The sequence below is a fragment of the Emydura macquarii genome, unplaced genomic scaffold, assembly GCF_026122565.2.
Source record: "Emydura macquarii macquarii isolate MOO-44397 ecotype Brisbane River unplaced genomic scaffold, CSIRO-AGI_Emac_v2 contig_2249, whole genome shotgun sequence".
Taxonomy (NCBI): domain Eukaryota; kingdom Metazoa; phylum Chordata; order Testudines; family Chelidae; genus Emydura; species Emydura macquarii.
In genome coordinates this window covers 351523-367792 of record NW_027132386.1, presented here as the reverse complement: position 1 = coordinate 367792, position 16270 = coordinate 351523, and the positions used below count along the sequence as shown (strand labels likewise).

The 16270-nt window shown below is 64.2% G+C and overlaps 2 protein-coding genes across 2 annotated transcripts; both read left to right on the top strand.

Annotated features, from left to right (window-relative positions):
* Positions 1-1148: 1148 nt before the first annotated feature.
* On the top strand, positions 1149-4580 carry LOC137161170 (TNF receptor-associated factor 2-like). The gene is made up of 5 exons (XM_067560282.1): positions 1149-1589; positions 1765-1819; positions 2063-2161; positions 2980-3093; positions 3251-4580. Exons 1-5 carry the CDS (start codon positions 1396-1398, stop codon positions 3899-3901), a joined length of 1113 nt encoding a protein of 370 aa, XP_067416383.1. The 5' UTR covers positions 1149-1395; the 3' UTR covers positions 3902-4580.
* A 7020-nt stretch (positions 4581-11600) lies between these two features.
* LTA (lymphotoxin alpha) lies at positions 11601-13111 on the top strand. Its single transcript, XM_067560281.1, has 2 exons — positions 11601-11664; positions 11938-13111. Exons 1-2 carry the CDS (start codon positions 11619-11621, stop codon positions 12333-12335), a joined length of 444 nt encoding a protein of 147 aa, XP_067416382.1. The 5' UTR covers positions 11601-11618; the 3' UTR covers positions 12336-13111.
* Positions 13112-16270: the final 3159 nt, after the last annotated feature.

Here is a 16270-nt window from a genome sequence, read left to right as displayed (position 1 = left end):
GGTTAAGCAGCGGGGGCTGGGAGCCAGGACGCCTGGGATCTCTCACTTGCTCTGCGAGGGCGGGGGGGAATTAAAGCGGGGGGGGGGTTCCCTCCTCCACTCCCCCCTCTCTCCCCCCCGCTGTGGCTCCCAAGTCTCTGCCCCGAGGACAGAACGTCCTCTCCTCCCTCGCCTTTCCCCACATCCTGTGCCGGAAGCAGCCCGGGCTCTGTTGCCCAACATGTTGCTGGCCGTGGTAACCAGTTCCCAGGCTGCCAAAGAGCCTGGTGGGGGGGGGGAGGAGGGGGTTGGCCGGGCCCCAGCCATGTGACGAAGTGATCGGCCCTCAGCAAACTCCCAGAGCGCAGGGCACCAGCAGAGCTCGGGGGGGGGGGGGGGTCAGTCGCTCTCCCCGCCCCCTGCCCTCTCCTGCCCCGGCTGGTCTCAGAAGCCAGGGAGGGGAATTTAAATTCCACCCCCCCCCTCCCCCCAGTGTTACATAAGGCCCCCGAGGTGCTGCCCGGCCGCGGATGATGCAGGCGTGTTGGGTGCTGACGCAGGGCGCCCAGCAACGGGCACAGAGTGTCCTTCCGTCGGTGGTGAGGGGCACCGGCAGCCATGCTATGGGGCCAGGACCCAGGATGGGCTAGCAGGGGGCTGTGGGTCGGGACGGAGGGGCATTGAGCCCCATAGTATCACTGGCCCCTGTGCGAGTGTCTCTGTGGCACGGCTGCCCTCCGGATCTTCCCTCCTCCTCTCTCTCTCCTCCCCGCGGCTGGCTGGTCCCGCACTCTGCCCCTAATCCTGCCCCTCGCGTTCCCGCGCTCTGCCCCTAATCCTGCCCCTCGCGTTCCCGCGCTCTGCCCCTAATCCTGCCCCTCGCGTTCCCGCGCTCTGCCCCTAATCCTGCCCCTCGCGTTCCCGGGTGCGGTTTTTCCCTGCACTTCCATCCGTCCGCACGTTCTCCCGTTCCTTCTTCGTCCCCGCCTTCGGTCTTGTCTTTCCTCTCTTCCTTCGTGTGGTTTTTCCGCTCCCTCTTTCTTCGTTCGGCTTTTCTTGCCCTCCTGGGCCCCCATTCGGTCAGTCCGTCCCTCACTCGTCCGCTCCTGCCCACAGTCACTCAGACGTTCGGTTTTTCTTTCCCTTGTTCTTTTGTTGCCATTTTCCTTCCTCCTCTCTCTCTATTTTTTCTTTCTTTCTATCCTTTAATTTCCCCCTTTCTTCCTTCCTGTTTTCTTTCTTTGCCCTCCCCCTTCACACCCCTTCTCTCCCCGTCAGGATGACCCAAGAGGAAGCCTCTGGCGTGGCTCTGCTGTCATGATGAGCATCAGCTCTGGGCTGGGCCAGGGTGACGCAGGGGCAGGGATTCCCGGCCAGGCCCCCATATAAACCCCGGCCCCTTCCTGGCCCTGGCAAATGTCTCCTGTCGCCGAGGCCCAGCCGCGGTTCCTTGGGGCCGGCATGGTGGAGTTCGGGGCCGGCCTGAGGCCCGTGGATCCCGCCCGGGGCTCCGGCCTCCTCTGCTCGGGTTGTGGTTTCCTGCTCGTCCGGCCCCAGCAGGCGGAGTGCGGCCACCGCTACTGCACGGCCTGCGTGCGGCGACTGCTGGGGTGAGTGCCGGGGACCATGGGCCAGGAGCGAGGGGCACCGGAGGAGGGTCTGTCTGGGACACGCTTCTCAACAGTCGTGCCCCCTCTGACCCGTGCCAGGCCGTGGGGCGGGGGTTGAAGGGGAGGCCGCGCTGGGCTGAGCTCTGGTGACAGGACAGGTGTGGTCTCTTCACAGGGACACCGACAAGGCGACCTGCAGCGTCTGCAGCGAGAGGCTGAGCCCCAGCCAGGTGAGTGTCCCCCGGAAAGAGCTGGGGGGCTGCGGGGCAGGGGTGAGGGGCAGGGCCGGGCTGGCAGGGGGCTGTGGGTCAGGGCTGAGGGGCACTGGCAGAGCTGGAGGGGCAGGGCCGGGCTGGCAGGGGGCTGTGGGTCGGGGCTGAGGGGCAGGGCCAGGCTGGCAGGGGGCTGCGGGTCGGGGGTGAGGGGCCCCGGCGGAGCCGTGGACTCACACTCGTTTCTCTGTCCCCGCCTAGTTTCACAAGGACCGCGCCGCCGAGAGGGACGCTCTCAGCACGGCCGTGAGCTGCCCCGGGGCCGGCTGCAGCTGGACGGGGACCCTGGCGTCCTACCTGGTGAGAATCCCGGCACCCCCTGGAGGGGATGGGCCCCGTCCCCTGCCCCCCTCACCCCCGAGCCAACCCAATCCCCCTTTCCCACGTCACGGCCGGGCTCTCTCCGCACGGGACACATCGGGGTGGCCGGAGCCCGGAGCCCTGCCCCAACACCGCCCTGGGCTGCCCCTTCTCCGTCCCCCAGCCGCCCGTCGGCGCACACCTGGCCCGGGGCTGCCCCTGACGCAGCTTGGCCCGTCCCCGCTGCAGGGCCCCCAGCCACTCAGCCTGGATGGAGGTGATCACCCGCTGCTGTGTGTCCTGGGCCCTGTACTGCCCCACCTAGGGGGAGTCCCCAAAGCCAGAGACCCCCCACTCCCAGACTCTGCCGCCTTCTGCCCCTCCCCCAGCTTCCGCTTCCTGGACCAGGCTCCGCCCCCTTCTCGTTCCACCCCCCCCACACCCTCGAGAAACTCCCACTGCTGTTGGCCCCCCCGACCCTCCCGCCACCACAGCAGCCCCAGCTCCTCCCCTTCCAGCCCCCCCACACTCCCTCTAACCCCTGTGTCCTGCCCTGACACCCCTTGCTGCCCCCCAGCCCCCCAAATGCTGCCCCTTCCATGCTTCCTCCGTCTGCCTCCCCCAGTGTAGACAGATCTCCCCATACCACCAGGGAGGGGCCACTCTGCCCCCCCCCCGCCCCTTCCCCACATCCCTCACTGCAGTCCCCATAATTCCCCCCCCCATTGGACTCTTCCACCCCCTGAACTCCCCCACTTCCCCTCCCCCAAGCCGGCCTCGCCCCGCCCCTCCGCTAACCCTCCCCTCCCGCCCTGCAGGAGCACCTCTGCCCCCCGGGGGCGAGTCCCGGAGCGGCGGGGAAGCCGGCCCCGAAGATCCCCGAGGCCGAAGTGGTGACCTGGACCCCCCGGGGGGGCGGGAACCCCCAGCTGGTGAGTCACGTGCCGGGCTGGGAGGGGAGACGTCCGTGGCTGGGCAGGGGGCAGCCAGATATAGGGGGAGGGAAGGGGGCCTAGTAGCCCAGATGTGGAGGAGGTAGGAGGGGAGGCCAGATGTGCAGGATGTGACCCCTTCCCTCCCCCCCCCCAGGACTCCCCGGATCTCCAGCGAAGGATACAGCAGCTGGAGGCTACGGTGGCCTCCCTGCGCCGGGAGCTGCGGATCCAGGCAGCCGCCATGGAAGCTCTCCAGCACCGGCGCCTCCCGGAGCTGCCGGCCCCAGGGGCCTGCGTGGAGCCGGCCGGTGGCGTTGGGGGACCCGGAGCCCCGGAGCTGGCCAGCACGGACGGGACCCTGGTGTGGAAGCTGCAGGGCTTCTCCAGGCTGCTGAGGGACGCCAGAGCCGGGAGGCGAGCATCTGTCTACTCCTCGCTCTTCGCCACCCACCCCTTCGGCTACCGGCTCTGCCTCCGGCTGTACCCGGACGGTGACGGGGCTGGCCGGGGGACGCACCTCTCGCTCTTCATGGCCTTGGCCAAGGGGCCCTACGACGACCTCCTGGCTTGGCCGTTCCTCCGCAAGGTCACCTTCCACCTCCTGGACCCCCGGCGGAGACGGCCGGCGCTGAGCGAGGCCTTCGCCCCCGACCCCTGCAGCACGTCCTTCCAGCAGCCCCGGGGGCGGCTCAACGTGGCCAGCGGGAGCCCCCTCTTCGCCCCCCACGGGCAGCTCCAGGGCTACCTCAAGGACGACACCCTCTACGTCAAGGCCGTGGTGGAGCTGGCAGGGCTGGAGGTGTGAGACAGGAGTGGGGGGCATTCCTCTGCCCCCAATATCGCCCTGGCTCTGCCCCAGACTACCTATTCCTGTCCCACTCTGGCCCGGCCTCCCTGGAAACCCTCCAGCTACCAAAGAGTTAAAACAACCTGGCCCTGCTAGGGAGTTGCCCCGGTAGCTTGGTGGGTTAAGTGCAGGGTAGGCCCCCGAAGCTAAGCAGGGCCAGGCTCATTCCAGGCCTGGAGGGGAGACCTGTCTCCTCTCCTCAATCCTGGCCCGCTGGGCTGGGGGGCCTCCAACTCAGGGGTCCCCCGGGATGGGGTGTGGATGGGAAATCACCCCCTGCAAATAACAGGGGTCTTTTGTCTCTGGCCAGCATTCCCCTTCCCCCCAGTTACTGCGGCCGCTGTTAATTTATTACCGTGAGCAATCAGCCCTGCGGTTCCCTATTTATCGACTGCCCGAGTGGCCTCGTTATCTATTTATTTATCTGCCCCCCCTTCCCCGGGGAAACGCCGGCCGTGGGGGGGGGTTTCTGGGTGAGCCAGGGTTAGATCCCCCCGCCCCTCGTTACTGTAGCTGACCCGTGGCTGGCGGACGGTGGGGGCGGGCGGCCGTGCACGAAGAGGGAGTGTCATGGGTGTGTGTGTGTAACGTGGGTGGGCGTGAAACACACTTCATAAGTCCCCCCCTCCCCGCACGTTGACATGCCTGGAACAATCCAGGTACCAGCGGAGGCCGTTTACGCCCTCCCTCCCTCCCTCCCCTCCCCGGTGTTTGGTTCGTTTATTGTGCAACGGTGAAATAAAAATCTTGGTGCAGCCGTTGTGTGGTTCCCTGTTGTCCCACCCCCCCGCGGCCAGGCAGTGGGGCTGGTGCAGCCAGGTGGGGCAGAGCCTGCCCGGGGAGACGCTGCTGGCTGGGAGGCGACGGCCTGGGGAGGGGGGTGGAAATTGCAGCTCTAAGAATGGCCCCCGGGTGGCAGCAGCGTCCCACAGGCTGCCGGGTTAGATGGGCCCATGGGTCTGAGCGCGGGCGGCGGGGGGGGGGGGGGGAGGCAGGAGGCCGGGCTAGATGGGGCCCATGGTTCTGACTTGGGGGGAGGGAGGAGGTGGGATACCAGACTAGGTGGGCCCGTGGGTCTGCTCCTGTGGGGGGGGAGGAGGCAGGAGGCTGGGCTAGATGGGCCCGTGGGTCTGAGCCGGGCCAGCCCTGCCTGCCAGGAGAGATGTTCCTGGTTTGGCGACTGAACACACGTGGGGTGTGAGCGTCGCAACCCTGCACAGTGGCCACTGGGGGTCAGCAGAGCCCATTAGTTACAGGCAGGCCTCTGACCCGGGCGGGCAGGACGCTCCGGGGAAGGGAGGAGGCTTTAGCAAAGCTTTTGATACTGTCTCTGACAGTATCTTATCAGCAAGTTAAGGAAGTCTGGGTTGGATGAATGGACTATAAAATGGATAGAGAATTGGCTAGAGCATAGGGCTCAACGAGTAGTGATCAATGGCTCCATGTCTAGCTGGCAGCCGGTCACAAGCGGAGTGCTCCAGGGGTCGGTCCTGGGGCCGGTTTTGTTCAACATCTTTATTAATGATCTGGAGGATGGGGTAGATTGCACCCTCAGCAAGTCTGCAGATGACACTAAGCTGGGGGCAGTGGTAGATACCCTGGAGGGTAGGGATAGGATCCAGAGTGACCTAGACAAACTGGAGGATTGGGCCAAAAGAAATCTAATGAGGTTCAACAAGGACAAGTGCAGAGTCCTCCACTTAGGGAGGAAGAATCCCATGCACAGCTATAGACTGGGGACCGACGAGCTGGGCAGCAGCTCTGCAGAAAAGGACCTGGGGGTAACAGTGGATAAAAAGCTGGATCTGAGTCAGCAGTGTGCCCTGGTTGCCAAGAAGGCTAATGGCATATTGGGCTGCATTAGGAGGGGCATTGCCAGCAGGTCACGGGAAGTGATTATTCCCCTCTATTCGGCATTGGTGAGGCCACATTTAGAATATTGTGTCCAGTTGTGGGCCCCCCAATACAAAAAGGATGTGGAGAAGTTGGAGAGAGTCCAGCGGAGGGCAACCAAAATGATTAAGGGGCTGGAGCACAGGACTTATGAGGAGAGGCTGAGGGAACTGGGCTTGTTTAGTCTGCAAAAGAGAAGAGTGAGGGGGGATTTGATAGCGGCCTTTAACTACCTGAAAGGGGGTTCCAGGGAGGATGGGGGTAGGCTGTTCTCGGTGGTGGCAGATGACAGAACAAGGAGCAACGGTCTCAAGTTGCAGGGCGGGAGGTCTAGGTTGGACATTAGGAAAAAGTTTTTCCCTAGGAGGGTGGTGAAGCATTGGAATGGGTTACCTAGGGAGGTGGTGGAATCTCCATCTTTAGAGGTTTTTAAGCTGAGGCTTGACAAAGCCCTGGTTGGGATGATATAGCTGAGGTTAGTCCTGCTTTGAGCAGGGGGTTGGACTAGACACCTCCTGAGGTCCCTTCCAACTCTGTGATTCTATGAGGCGGGAGGCCGGGTTAGACGGGCCCGTGGGTCTGAGCTGGGGGTGGGAGGGAGCGAGGAGGCAGGAGGCCGGGCTAGATGGGCCCTGTGGAGGCAGGCGGGCGCTGAAGACACGCAGGGATTCACTCGTGGCTGGGCTCTTTTGCATAGACCCCAGCGTGAAACGTCTGCTTCTATTTTTGTGCCCCTCGGGGACCCGGGGCCTCGTCACCCCCAAACCGCAGCCCCGGCCAGGGCTTCCCGATTTCTCTCACTGCCTGGCCCATGAGTCATCCCCCGCCAACGGTTTCAACCACCCCGGGGCTGGCCTGGGGAACAGGGGGGCCCCGGGCCGGGGCTGCGGGGTGGGATGTAAAATCCATGATACGTTTGTTTCCACCCTTCACGCCTGCAGGATTTTTTTCCTTCTTCCGTCTCCCGGCCGCCGGCGCCGGAAGCAGAAGTGACACGGTCGCACGCCAGGGCCAAAAATAGTGTGGGTGGGGGCGGACGAGCCGCCCCGAGTTATGCAACCCTGGAACCTCACCTAGATCCACGCCGATGAGCCGAGATCGCTCCATGCCAGCGGCTGTCCCCGCCCCTCCCCACATCGGCTCGCTATACCAGCCCCCCCAAGCGAGACCGAGTCCCTCCTTACACTGTGATTTCCCCTCTCCGAACCCCCTGTCCGCCAGTGTAGGCTAACATTTCCACCTGCTGCGGCTGCCGATTAGAACAGCCATTGAAACAGCGATGGACTCTGTCTCTGCCTGGTGAGCAGGACCCTTCCCCCCCACCAACCCGGCCAATCTGAGCAGTCATGCCAAAGCCTGGGCCATTGAGTCCTGCTGGCGTTTGCCCACCTCTGGAGTGTTTTCCAGGCCGATTTTGAGGCCTTTCCACAAATCGCCTAGACTTCCGCCCCCTGGCCCCGCACTTGGGGCAGGGCGGTCCAGGCCACACTTCGATCTGACCCCACTTTGGCATGCCAGATCCTGCTGCCCCCCGCCCCCCCCGCCCCCCCCCCCACACACACACCCACACCAAAATTGGCAGGAAATGGTTCCAGTTCCCCCGCGCGAGCGAGGAGCGGACGCATTCTGCTGCCAAAAAGCGGCCTCTGTTTGCGCAGCTCTGCAGCCTCCAGGGCTGGGCTGGGGGCTCCTCACGGCTGCGTCCGAGACGCCGAGGCTGGCCGGGACTGTTGGGACCGGCCGCTCCCACCTCCCGGCTAACCTCGGCCCCGAGGGCTTTCAGAAAAATCGCCCGTTCAGGGGTTACTGGGGCCGGAAAATCCACCACGGCCCCGGGGCCAAGCCATCCCGGTGGTTATCTCCTGTCCCGGTTCGACGCAGACACCTGATTCCCAGGCGGCAGCCGGAGGGCGGGGGCCGTGAGCCAAGATTTGCTCCGTCTCTTGGCTCAGCCAAAAAGGGCCGCGCTCCTGGAGCCTGGGTCCCTCCGATCTGTTTCGCTCCTCTTCTTTGCCCCCGTCTCCACCACCCCAGTGTTGTCCTGAGCAAGCGGGGGCGCCTTCTCCGGGGGGGGCGCCTTCTCCGGGGGGCCGGGAGTTACCCAGGGCAGGTTTGTGGCCATTTCCCCTCGGCTGGGAATGACCCAAACTCGAGCTGGGGTCAGGGGGGGCCGTGCGGTCAGAGCCCGGTAGCCCCATGGTGGAGCCGCCAGCGGGTTTCCGCCAGACGGGTCAAGCAGCGTGTGGGGGGGGTAGGCGGCCGTGAGTCACGCAACCCTCAGCATGTCCTGTTTTCTGGGGTGCCGAGCCGGAGGGGGGACGGGGGGGGACGTTTGCCTGGCCTCGAGCCGGGCCGCGGTCACGTCTCCACAGCGGGCGGGGGCCGGAGGAACAGGGGTCCCTTCCGGCCTGAGAAAAGCCACCGCGGCTGCAGAAAGCGGCGCCGGGGCCCAGGGTAGCGGCATGGGGGGGGGGGCGGGGAGTTGGTGGCTGAATTTCTGCACCGGGGGGGGGACAGGATGTGGGGGGGGACGGTCTGGCCAAGCCAGTCTTGCTCAAGGCTCTTGTGCAAGCCCGCGGCTGAGTCTCCGTGCGAGGTGGGTGAAACTCAGCCGGGGGGGGCGGGGAAAGCAGATGGTGGCTCTGACTCCAGATGGGGGGTGGGGAGGTTGGGGGGGGCTGTTCTCTGCCCTTCCCCCGCCCCCGACAATCTGTCTTCTTAGTGCAGGCTGGGAACATGCCCCAGCCCCGCCGGCTGAGGGGGGGGGTCATGGATTTCGGGGCGGGGGGACCTGGTTTTGCACGAGTGTCAAGGCACCTTTTGCACAGCTGGAAGTGCCCTTTGCACGCCCCCCCCCCGCTTCACACACACGCCAAAGCACCGTTTGCACGGCCGGCCCTCTCCTTTTCCACGCACGGTTTTGTCCAGTCAGCGACGCCCCCCCCCGCCAGCACGTACCCCTCCCCTCCCTTTAGCACGCCCAGCACACCTGGCTTTGCACCTCCGCCAGTGTTCACGGGCAAACAACCCCTCGTGCGCGTGAAAACCCCCCGCCCGCTGGCACGAGGGCTGTCGCACGCCCCTCTGCTGGGCCCGTCGCACCGCCAGGGTTTGCACGTGAAGCTCACCGTGGCGGGCAGCGGGACCGTGCACCGCTCAACCCTCGCACGGCTCCGCCCTGGCACGGCGCTCGAGAAACCCCCAGGGGCCTGAGCCAGAACCCGGGCGCTCCTCAGCCTCGCACGGGGGCGTTTGCTTTGCACGGGTGCACGCCACCCTTGCACGTGAGCCTAAGCTAAGAGCCACCGCGCTGGCTCAGCCTCTTGCACGCTCGGCCCTTTGCCCATGCCGGGCCTCTGCCCCCCCCCACGTGTGTGCAAGCCGCCCCAACCCGTGGAAGGCCCCCCCCGCACGATTAAACCCTCACACGCACGTCTCCCCGCACGCGCGCGTGGGCCCGCTCGGTTTTGCACCCCAGGGGAAGTCAGGGCTCGCATCTGCCAGCCGGGGGGGGCCTCACACCATCGGCACCCGCCCCACCGCGGCCCCCCCTCGAGGGTTAACCGGTAAAACCTCAGCCTCCTTTCACTCTGACTGTTTCCTGCCGGCGCTTTCCCTTTCACGGAAGGGCACCAGCCCCCGGGGGGGTTACAGAGAATCGGGCCCCCCCCAGCCCGGCCCAGTTACGGGAAGGGAGGAAACGGGGAGAGAGAAAACACCGGGGCCTGCGGTCGGGGCCGGGGCTTCACCGGGGCCGGGGACTTCACAGCTTCTGGGGCGGTGGGGGGTGGGGGGGGGCTGTCTGTGGGCCTGCACTGGTGTGTGTGAGGCTGTGCGTGTAGTGTGTGTGTTCTGCTGGGGGGGGGCATTCTGTGTGTGTATTGTGTGTTCTCCCTGTGTGTATGTGTAGTGTGGTCTCTGTGTGTGTATACTGTGTGCTCTGCCTGTGTGGGGTGTGCTCTGAGTGTTTGTGTGCATGAGTTTGTCCGTGTATTGTGTGTTCTGCCTGGGGGGGGGGTTTCTCTGTGTGTGTGTGTGTGTGTGTATGTAGTGTGTGTTCTCTCTGTGTGTGTATATGTGAGTGTCTGTTCTCCCTGTGTGTATGTGTAGCGTGGTCTGTATGTGTGTGTGTGCGCGTGTATTGTGTGGTCTCTCTGTGTGTGTATGCGTGTGTGTATGTGTAGTGTGGTGTGTGTTTGTGTATGTATTGTGTGTTCTGCCTGTGTGGGGTGCGTTGTGTGTGTGTGTGTATGCAAGTGTGTGTTCTCCCTGTGTGTATGTGTTGTGTGGTCTCAGTTTGTGCATGTATTGTGTGTTCTACCTGTGTGGGGGGGTGTTCTGTGTGTGTATATGCGTGTGTGTTCTGTGTGTGTGTGTTTGAGTTTGTGCATGTATTGTGCGTTCTGCCTATGTGGGGTGCATTCTGTGTGTGTGTGTGTGTGTGTGCATTTGTGTATTGTGTGTTCTGTGTGTGTGTATGCGAGTGTGTGTTCTCCCTGTGTGTATGTGTAGTGTGGTCTCTGTGTGTGTGTGCATTTGTGCATGTATTGTGGGTTCTACCTGTGTGTGGGGGGGTGTTCTGTGTATGTACATGCGTGTGTGTTCTCTCTGTGTATGTGGTCTCTGTATGTGTGTGTGTGTGTGTGTGTGAGTTTGTGCGTGTATTGTGTGTTCTGCCTGTATGGGGTGCGTTCTGTGTGTATGCATGTGTGTGTGTATTGTGTGCTCTCTCTCTGTGTGTATGCGAGTGTGTTCTCCTTGTGTGTATGTGTAGTGTGGTCTGTGGTATGTGTCCGTGAATTTGTGTGGGTATTGTGTGTTCTGCCAGTGTGGGGTGTGTTCTGTGTGTGTGTGTGTTCTCTACGGGCTGTGTACGTGTTCTGTGTGTATGAGCTTGTGGGGGTGTGTGTGTGTGTGAGATGGGGGGGCGGGGTGGCCCCCACCCCGCTCTCACCACTGCGCGGCACTGCCTGAGCTCGTAAGACGGGGCATGGATCCGTCCGTCCGTCTGTGTCCGTCCGTCCGTCCGTCTATCCCTCCCCCCCCACCCCCGCCCGGGGCCCGGCTGCGCGGTGACATCAGTCGCCCGGCCGCTCCTTCCCGGACGCCGGGGTTCCCCGCCCCGCCCCGCCTCCCCGGGAGCCTCCTGCCCCCTATAAACAGCCGCGGGCGGGCGGCGGGCCCGGGACAGACGCCGCGACCCAGCCACAGCCGCCGCCTCGCCTCGCCTCGCCCCGGCTCGCCCGCCCCCCTGCCCGCCCCCCGTCTGCCCCCTAGCCCGGCCATGGGGCCCGCGGGCCGCCGGGATCCCTGCTGGCACCTGCTGCGGGCCGCCTGCTGCCTCCTGCTGGGGGCGCTGCTGGGCACGGCGCTGTACGGCTACTCCCGGAGCGTGGTAAGGGGGGGGGCTGCGGGGCGGGAGTGAGGAGCACTGGCAGAGCTGGGGGGCCCAGGGCCGGGCTGGCGGGGGGCTGTGGGTCAGGGGTGAGGGACACCGGCCGAACCTCACCATATTATTTCCCCCTCATCTGCAGGTGGAAGACGAGGCTGAGTTGGGGGTCAGAGGCTCTGAAGCTGCTGGTGAGTAACTCCCCCCGGCCCCAGACACTGCCCCACAGTCTGCCCCAGCCCCCAAACGGGACCCTGGCCTCGGATCCATTCCAGGGAACCCAGGCGTCCGGCTCCACATCCCTCCTCCCGCCCCTCCCCCCGGGGGTCTGTCCTTTGCCTCACCAAGGAATCGTCTCTGTCTTTCCCAGGAGCCGCCCCCTGGACCCCCTCGATGCAACGCGCTGGCCGGACCCACTCGCCCGCAGCCCATCTCGTTGGTGAGTCGCTGGTGTTGGGGGGATGCGCCCTCCATCATGCTATGCCCCTGGGAGGGTTCCTCTCTGCCGCCCTCTGCTGGCGGAGGCTGGATCGGGCCTCCCACTGCAGGTGCCGCTTAGAACAGTGGTAGAAACAATGACCTTGTTGGGGTTTTGGGTTTTTTTCCTTCCCTCAATGTCTGGTTTTTCTTGGCCGTCTCTGACCCCAGCTGCCTGCCAATCGGGTGAACCCTTTGAAAATCCCTCTCTTATTTCTCGGCCCTTTCCCAACAGGCCACCCCGGCGAGCAGCTCCGCTGGCGAAGCGACGTCGACGCCTCCTTCACCCGGGGGGGTTTCCACCTGGCCAACGACTCGCTGGTGGTGCCGGCCTCGGGGACGTACGTCGTCTACTTCCAGGTGGCCTTCCTGGGGGCCGCCTGCCCCGCGGGCGACGAGCCCCTCTTCCTGGCCCACCGCGTGCGGCTCTTCTCCGACTCCTACCCCCAAGACATCCCCCTCTTGAGCGCCCACAAAATGGCCTGCCCCGGGGCAGCCCCCTGGTACCACTCCCTCCGCCAGGGGGCGGCTTTCGCCCTGCAGAAGGGGGACCGGCTCTCCACGCAGACGGAGGGGGAGGCGCATCTGCTGGGGGGCCAGGGGATGTTGTCCTTCGGGGCCTTTGCCCTGTGACCGGGTGAGGGGGAACACGCCCGCTGCCTTTCGGGGTGTCTCCCCCTAATGCTCCATGGGTGTGCTGGCTTCCCCGTGACTTGTGCCCCCAAAATGTTTGGGGTGCCCTTAGTTACTGGGGGGGGGTGCTCCTGGGATAAATGCTCTGGGACATGGGGTTGGAGGTCGAAGAACAGCAGGGCCATTTGAGGGGAGCCTCAAACGATGTTGGGGGTTTATTTCCGCACCCCCAAATTATTGGGGCGCACCTGCTGTTTTCAGCACGCTGCCTCTTTAATGCACCACGAGGGCACTAGGATGTGGGGGTTGCTTATAAGAACAGCCATGCTGTATAAAGGGGGGTCCCCAAGAGATGTGTGGGTTCAGCTCAGTGAACCCCACAATTATAGGGGTGCCCAAATTTAGGGGGGTCCCTCTTGGCTTAATGAAGAGGCTGAGCTGAGATTTGGGGTGGCGGTGAGGATTTTGGGGGGGCTCAGGATATTGTCTTGCCGCGATCTCCTCCCCCCCAAAAAGGTGGGAACACACAATCTGTCCCCCCACCACCACCACAGAGGGGAAATGCCTGTGGAAAGGGAGGGATGCTGCTGGGTGTGGGGCAGAGCTATCTATGGGACGTGTTCTAAATTATTTATTTATGATATAAGGGGGCACTGCCCCCACCCCCGAATGTATTTATCTGCTGCTCCGTGGCCTTAGCGCGGGCGGAGAATTAAAGAACATGTTCCTGGTCGCCTGGCATTTCTGTGCACGTCTCTGCGCCCGAAGGGTTAAAATCCAACCCCTGCCCCCCAGGCGCACCCCACAAATGGGGCCGGGTGGGATCTGCCTGGCTCAGCTGAGCCACAGCCCTCGAGTGGGTGCGGCTCCCTGACGTTAGGACACACCCCCCTGAGTGGGAGGGGTTCCCTGACTGGGACATCCCCCAAGAAGGCGGGGCTTCTCTGGGCTGGGACACACCCCCAAAAGGGGGCGGGGCACCCCAGGCTGGGATAGGCCCCCAGGTCAAGCGAACCCCAGTGGGTCTGTATGGGGAGGCAGCGTGGCCTAGTGGAGAGAGCTCTAGCGGGAGGGGGGAACACCTCCTCCCCGGATGCCTGGGTTCTATGATCTTGGGTCAGTCCCTCTCCCCCCTCTGTGCCTCAGTTTCCCTATTGGTGCAACGGACACCGACCTCCTGGGCCGGGGCCGGTTCTCCTCCCCCCCAGTCCCTCACTCCCAGGCTGTGACAGGGTTCGCGCCCCCCTGGGGCCTCCTCCCCACCCCCAGCAGGTGACAGAGTCTTGCTGGACCCGCTGGCTGCAGGCCGGCCATGCCTGGCCGTCCCAGCCCAGCTCCGGCGCCCGCTTCCCCGGGGACCCCGGCCTGGGATTGTCGCGTTTCCTGGCGTGGGAGGTGCCTCCCGCCACAGCGGCCACAGGCCCGAAATGCGACGTCCTCGCACCCAGACCCGCCTCCGTGTCAAAAAAACCGCAGCGACAGTGTCGTTGTGGGGCGAGTGCTGGCCGAGGGCGGGGGCCCGTCTGGCGGCTAGGGACCCGCCAAGCGCCAGTGCCGGGGCGGGGGGGGGGGTACACTGGGTGCTGGCCTGTGACAGGCTGCAAAACCCATCCCCAAGGGGCGTCGCCCCCCCCACGTCCCCCCCACGCCAGCTGAACGGCTCGGACAGAGCCCCAGGCCCTCTGTTCGTATGCAGCTTCGTGTGACCCCCCCTGGGTGGTGGGGGGGCTGGGCCAGGGCTCGCGGCAGGGGCCAGTCACCCGCGTTCTCCGCCAGGGCGCCCCGGCAAAGGGGTCGCCTCGCAGCCTCGGGTGGGGGGCAGCTGACTGGATGGAGGGGGGCGTGTGGGGAGGCATGCAGGGGGGCTGTAGATAGATGTAGAGCTGCAAGGGGGGGTGGGGGGGTGGATGGATCAAGGGGGTGTGGGGAGGGATGGGGGGGGTGTAGATAGACCAGTAGCAGGAGGGCATGGGGGGGCTGGGGGTGGTCCGCGCTTGTCTGTCTGGCAGGGCGGGGGGGGGGGCGCCGTGGGGCCGGGGAAGGGCAGCCAGCTGCCTTGGGGTCCCCGCAGCTGAGTCTGGCCCTTCCGCAGGGCGGCCAGCAGGGGGCAGCGCAGGCTCAGCGTCGGCCACGGGGCCAAGGACGCGCCCCTGGGAGGGAGCAGGGGGGGGTGACTCCCCTCCTTCCCTCTGACCTCCCTCTCCCTCCGCCCCCCTGCACGGCGAGATCCAAAACCGAATCTCACCCCGAATCATCCCCTGACTCCCCCGCCCCCGCCCGTGAAAGCGAAAGCAGAAGCAAGCGGCTGAAAAATCCCGGGGGCCTGAAATCAGGCTCTCGGGATTTCCATGTCTCAGGGGAGGCTGCGCTGGGGAGGGGCGGGGGGAGCCGCGCCTTGTGGGACAAACGCTGATCCTTCCACCCTCCCAGCCCTCTGCTCCCAGGATCCCACCGCTGACACCAAGGCCTGGGCTTTTGCCCACAAGCTCTGCCTGTACCTGGATTGCTTGGGGTGGGGACCGGGGTGGGCATGTGTCTATATCCCAACCTCTCCCCCCCACTACCCAGATGTTACATTTGGGGGGCTGCCCCATCCCCCAATCAGGTCCCCTAGACTCCACTTTGAGACACGGCTCGCCCCACGGCCCCTGAGCCCGGTCGCCCCCCCCCCAGCCCTAAAGATTTGGGGCGCTCTCCCCCCATCTCAGATCACCTCCCATCCCCCCCAAAAAATTTGCTGGCACTAAAAGTTAAGCGCCCCCCCCCCCCAATGATCCCCGGCTTGTGGGGGGGTTGGTCAGAGCGACGTAGACAGCTCCTAGCAGTTTGGGGGTTGTCAGGCGATTGTCCTCCCCCCCATACCCAGCAGCCCCCCCCCCAAATTTGCTGACCCTAAAATCGCCCAGGCAAGGCCGAGACGCCGGCCCGAGGTTGTTTCGACCTTTCCAGCCGTGTCAGGGAGGTTCGGGGGGTCCCCCATTGCAGGCCCCCCCAAAACTGCCCAGCATTGAAAGCCAGCCCCCGGAATAATCCCACGGGGAGACACACAGCGCCCGGCGCCCCTAGCGGCATATGGCCCGACCCAGTCTCATCTCACGGGACTGGGGGGGGGGGTCCTGGTATGTTCCCCAGGACTGATCAGTCCCAGATGTATCACAGGTACAGATACACAACTCGGCACTCACACACACAACTACAATTACACACACATCACCTTACAGCTACACACATAGCCCACACACAGCTAGATGCTCAGAGATTCATGCACAACTACACACACAGACCCATGCACAACTAGACACACACACACACAGACCCCACACACAGTTAGATGCTCAGAGCTCCATGCACAACTAGACACACAGACAAATCCATGTACAACTACACACACATAGATCCCACACACAGCTAGATGCTCAGAGATCCATGCACAACCACACACACACACACAGAGACCCAGACATAACTAGACACACACACAGATCCACACACACACACACACACACACACATGCTCACAGACATCCCCCCCACACACAACTCAACACTCAGTGATCAATGCACAACTACACACACAGCCCCACACACAAACAAACATACGGACCCCCACTGAGACCTACGCACAACTACACACACATAGAGACACAGCACTAACTAGACACACACACACACAACTAAAGAGACACACTCAGTGATCCACACACCATTAGACAGGCACTCACAACACACACACACAACTAGACACAAACCCTTCTAAAGGCACCTCCCCCCTTTTCCCATCCCTATTGCCCCATTTGGGGGGCCCACAGCCAAACCCCCAAGCCTGACCCCCCCCAATCTACCATCTGAACCCCCCCAGATCCCAGCGTGGTGGCGATGGAGGTGGGGACCCCGGTATGACCCGGGGCTCCCCCCGCCCTGTGCAGATCTCGATTC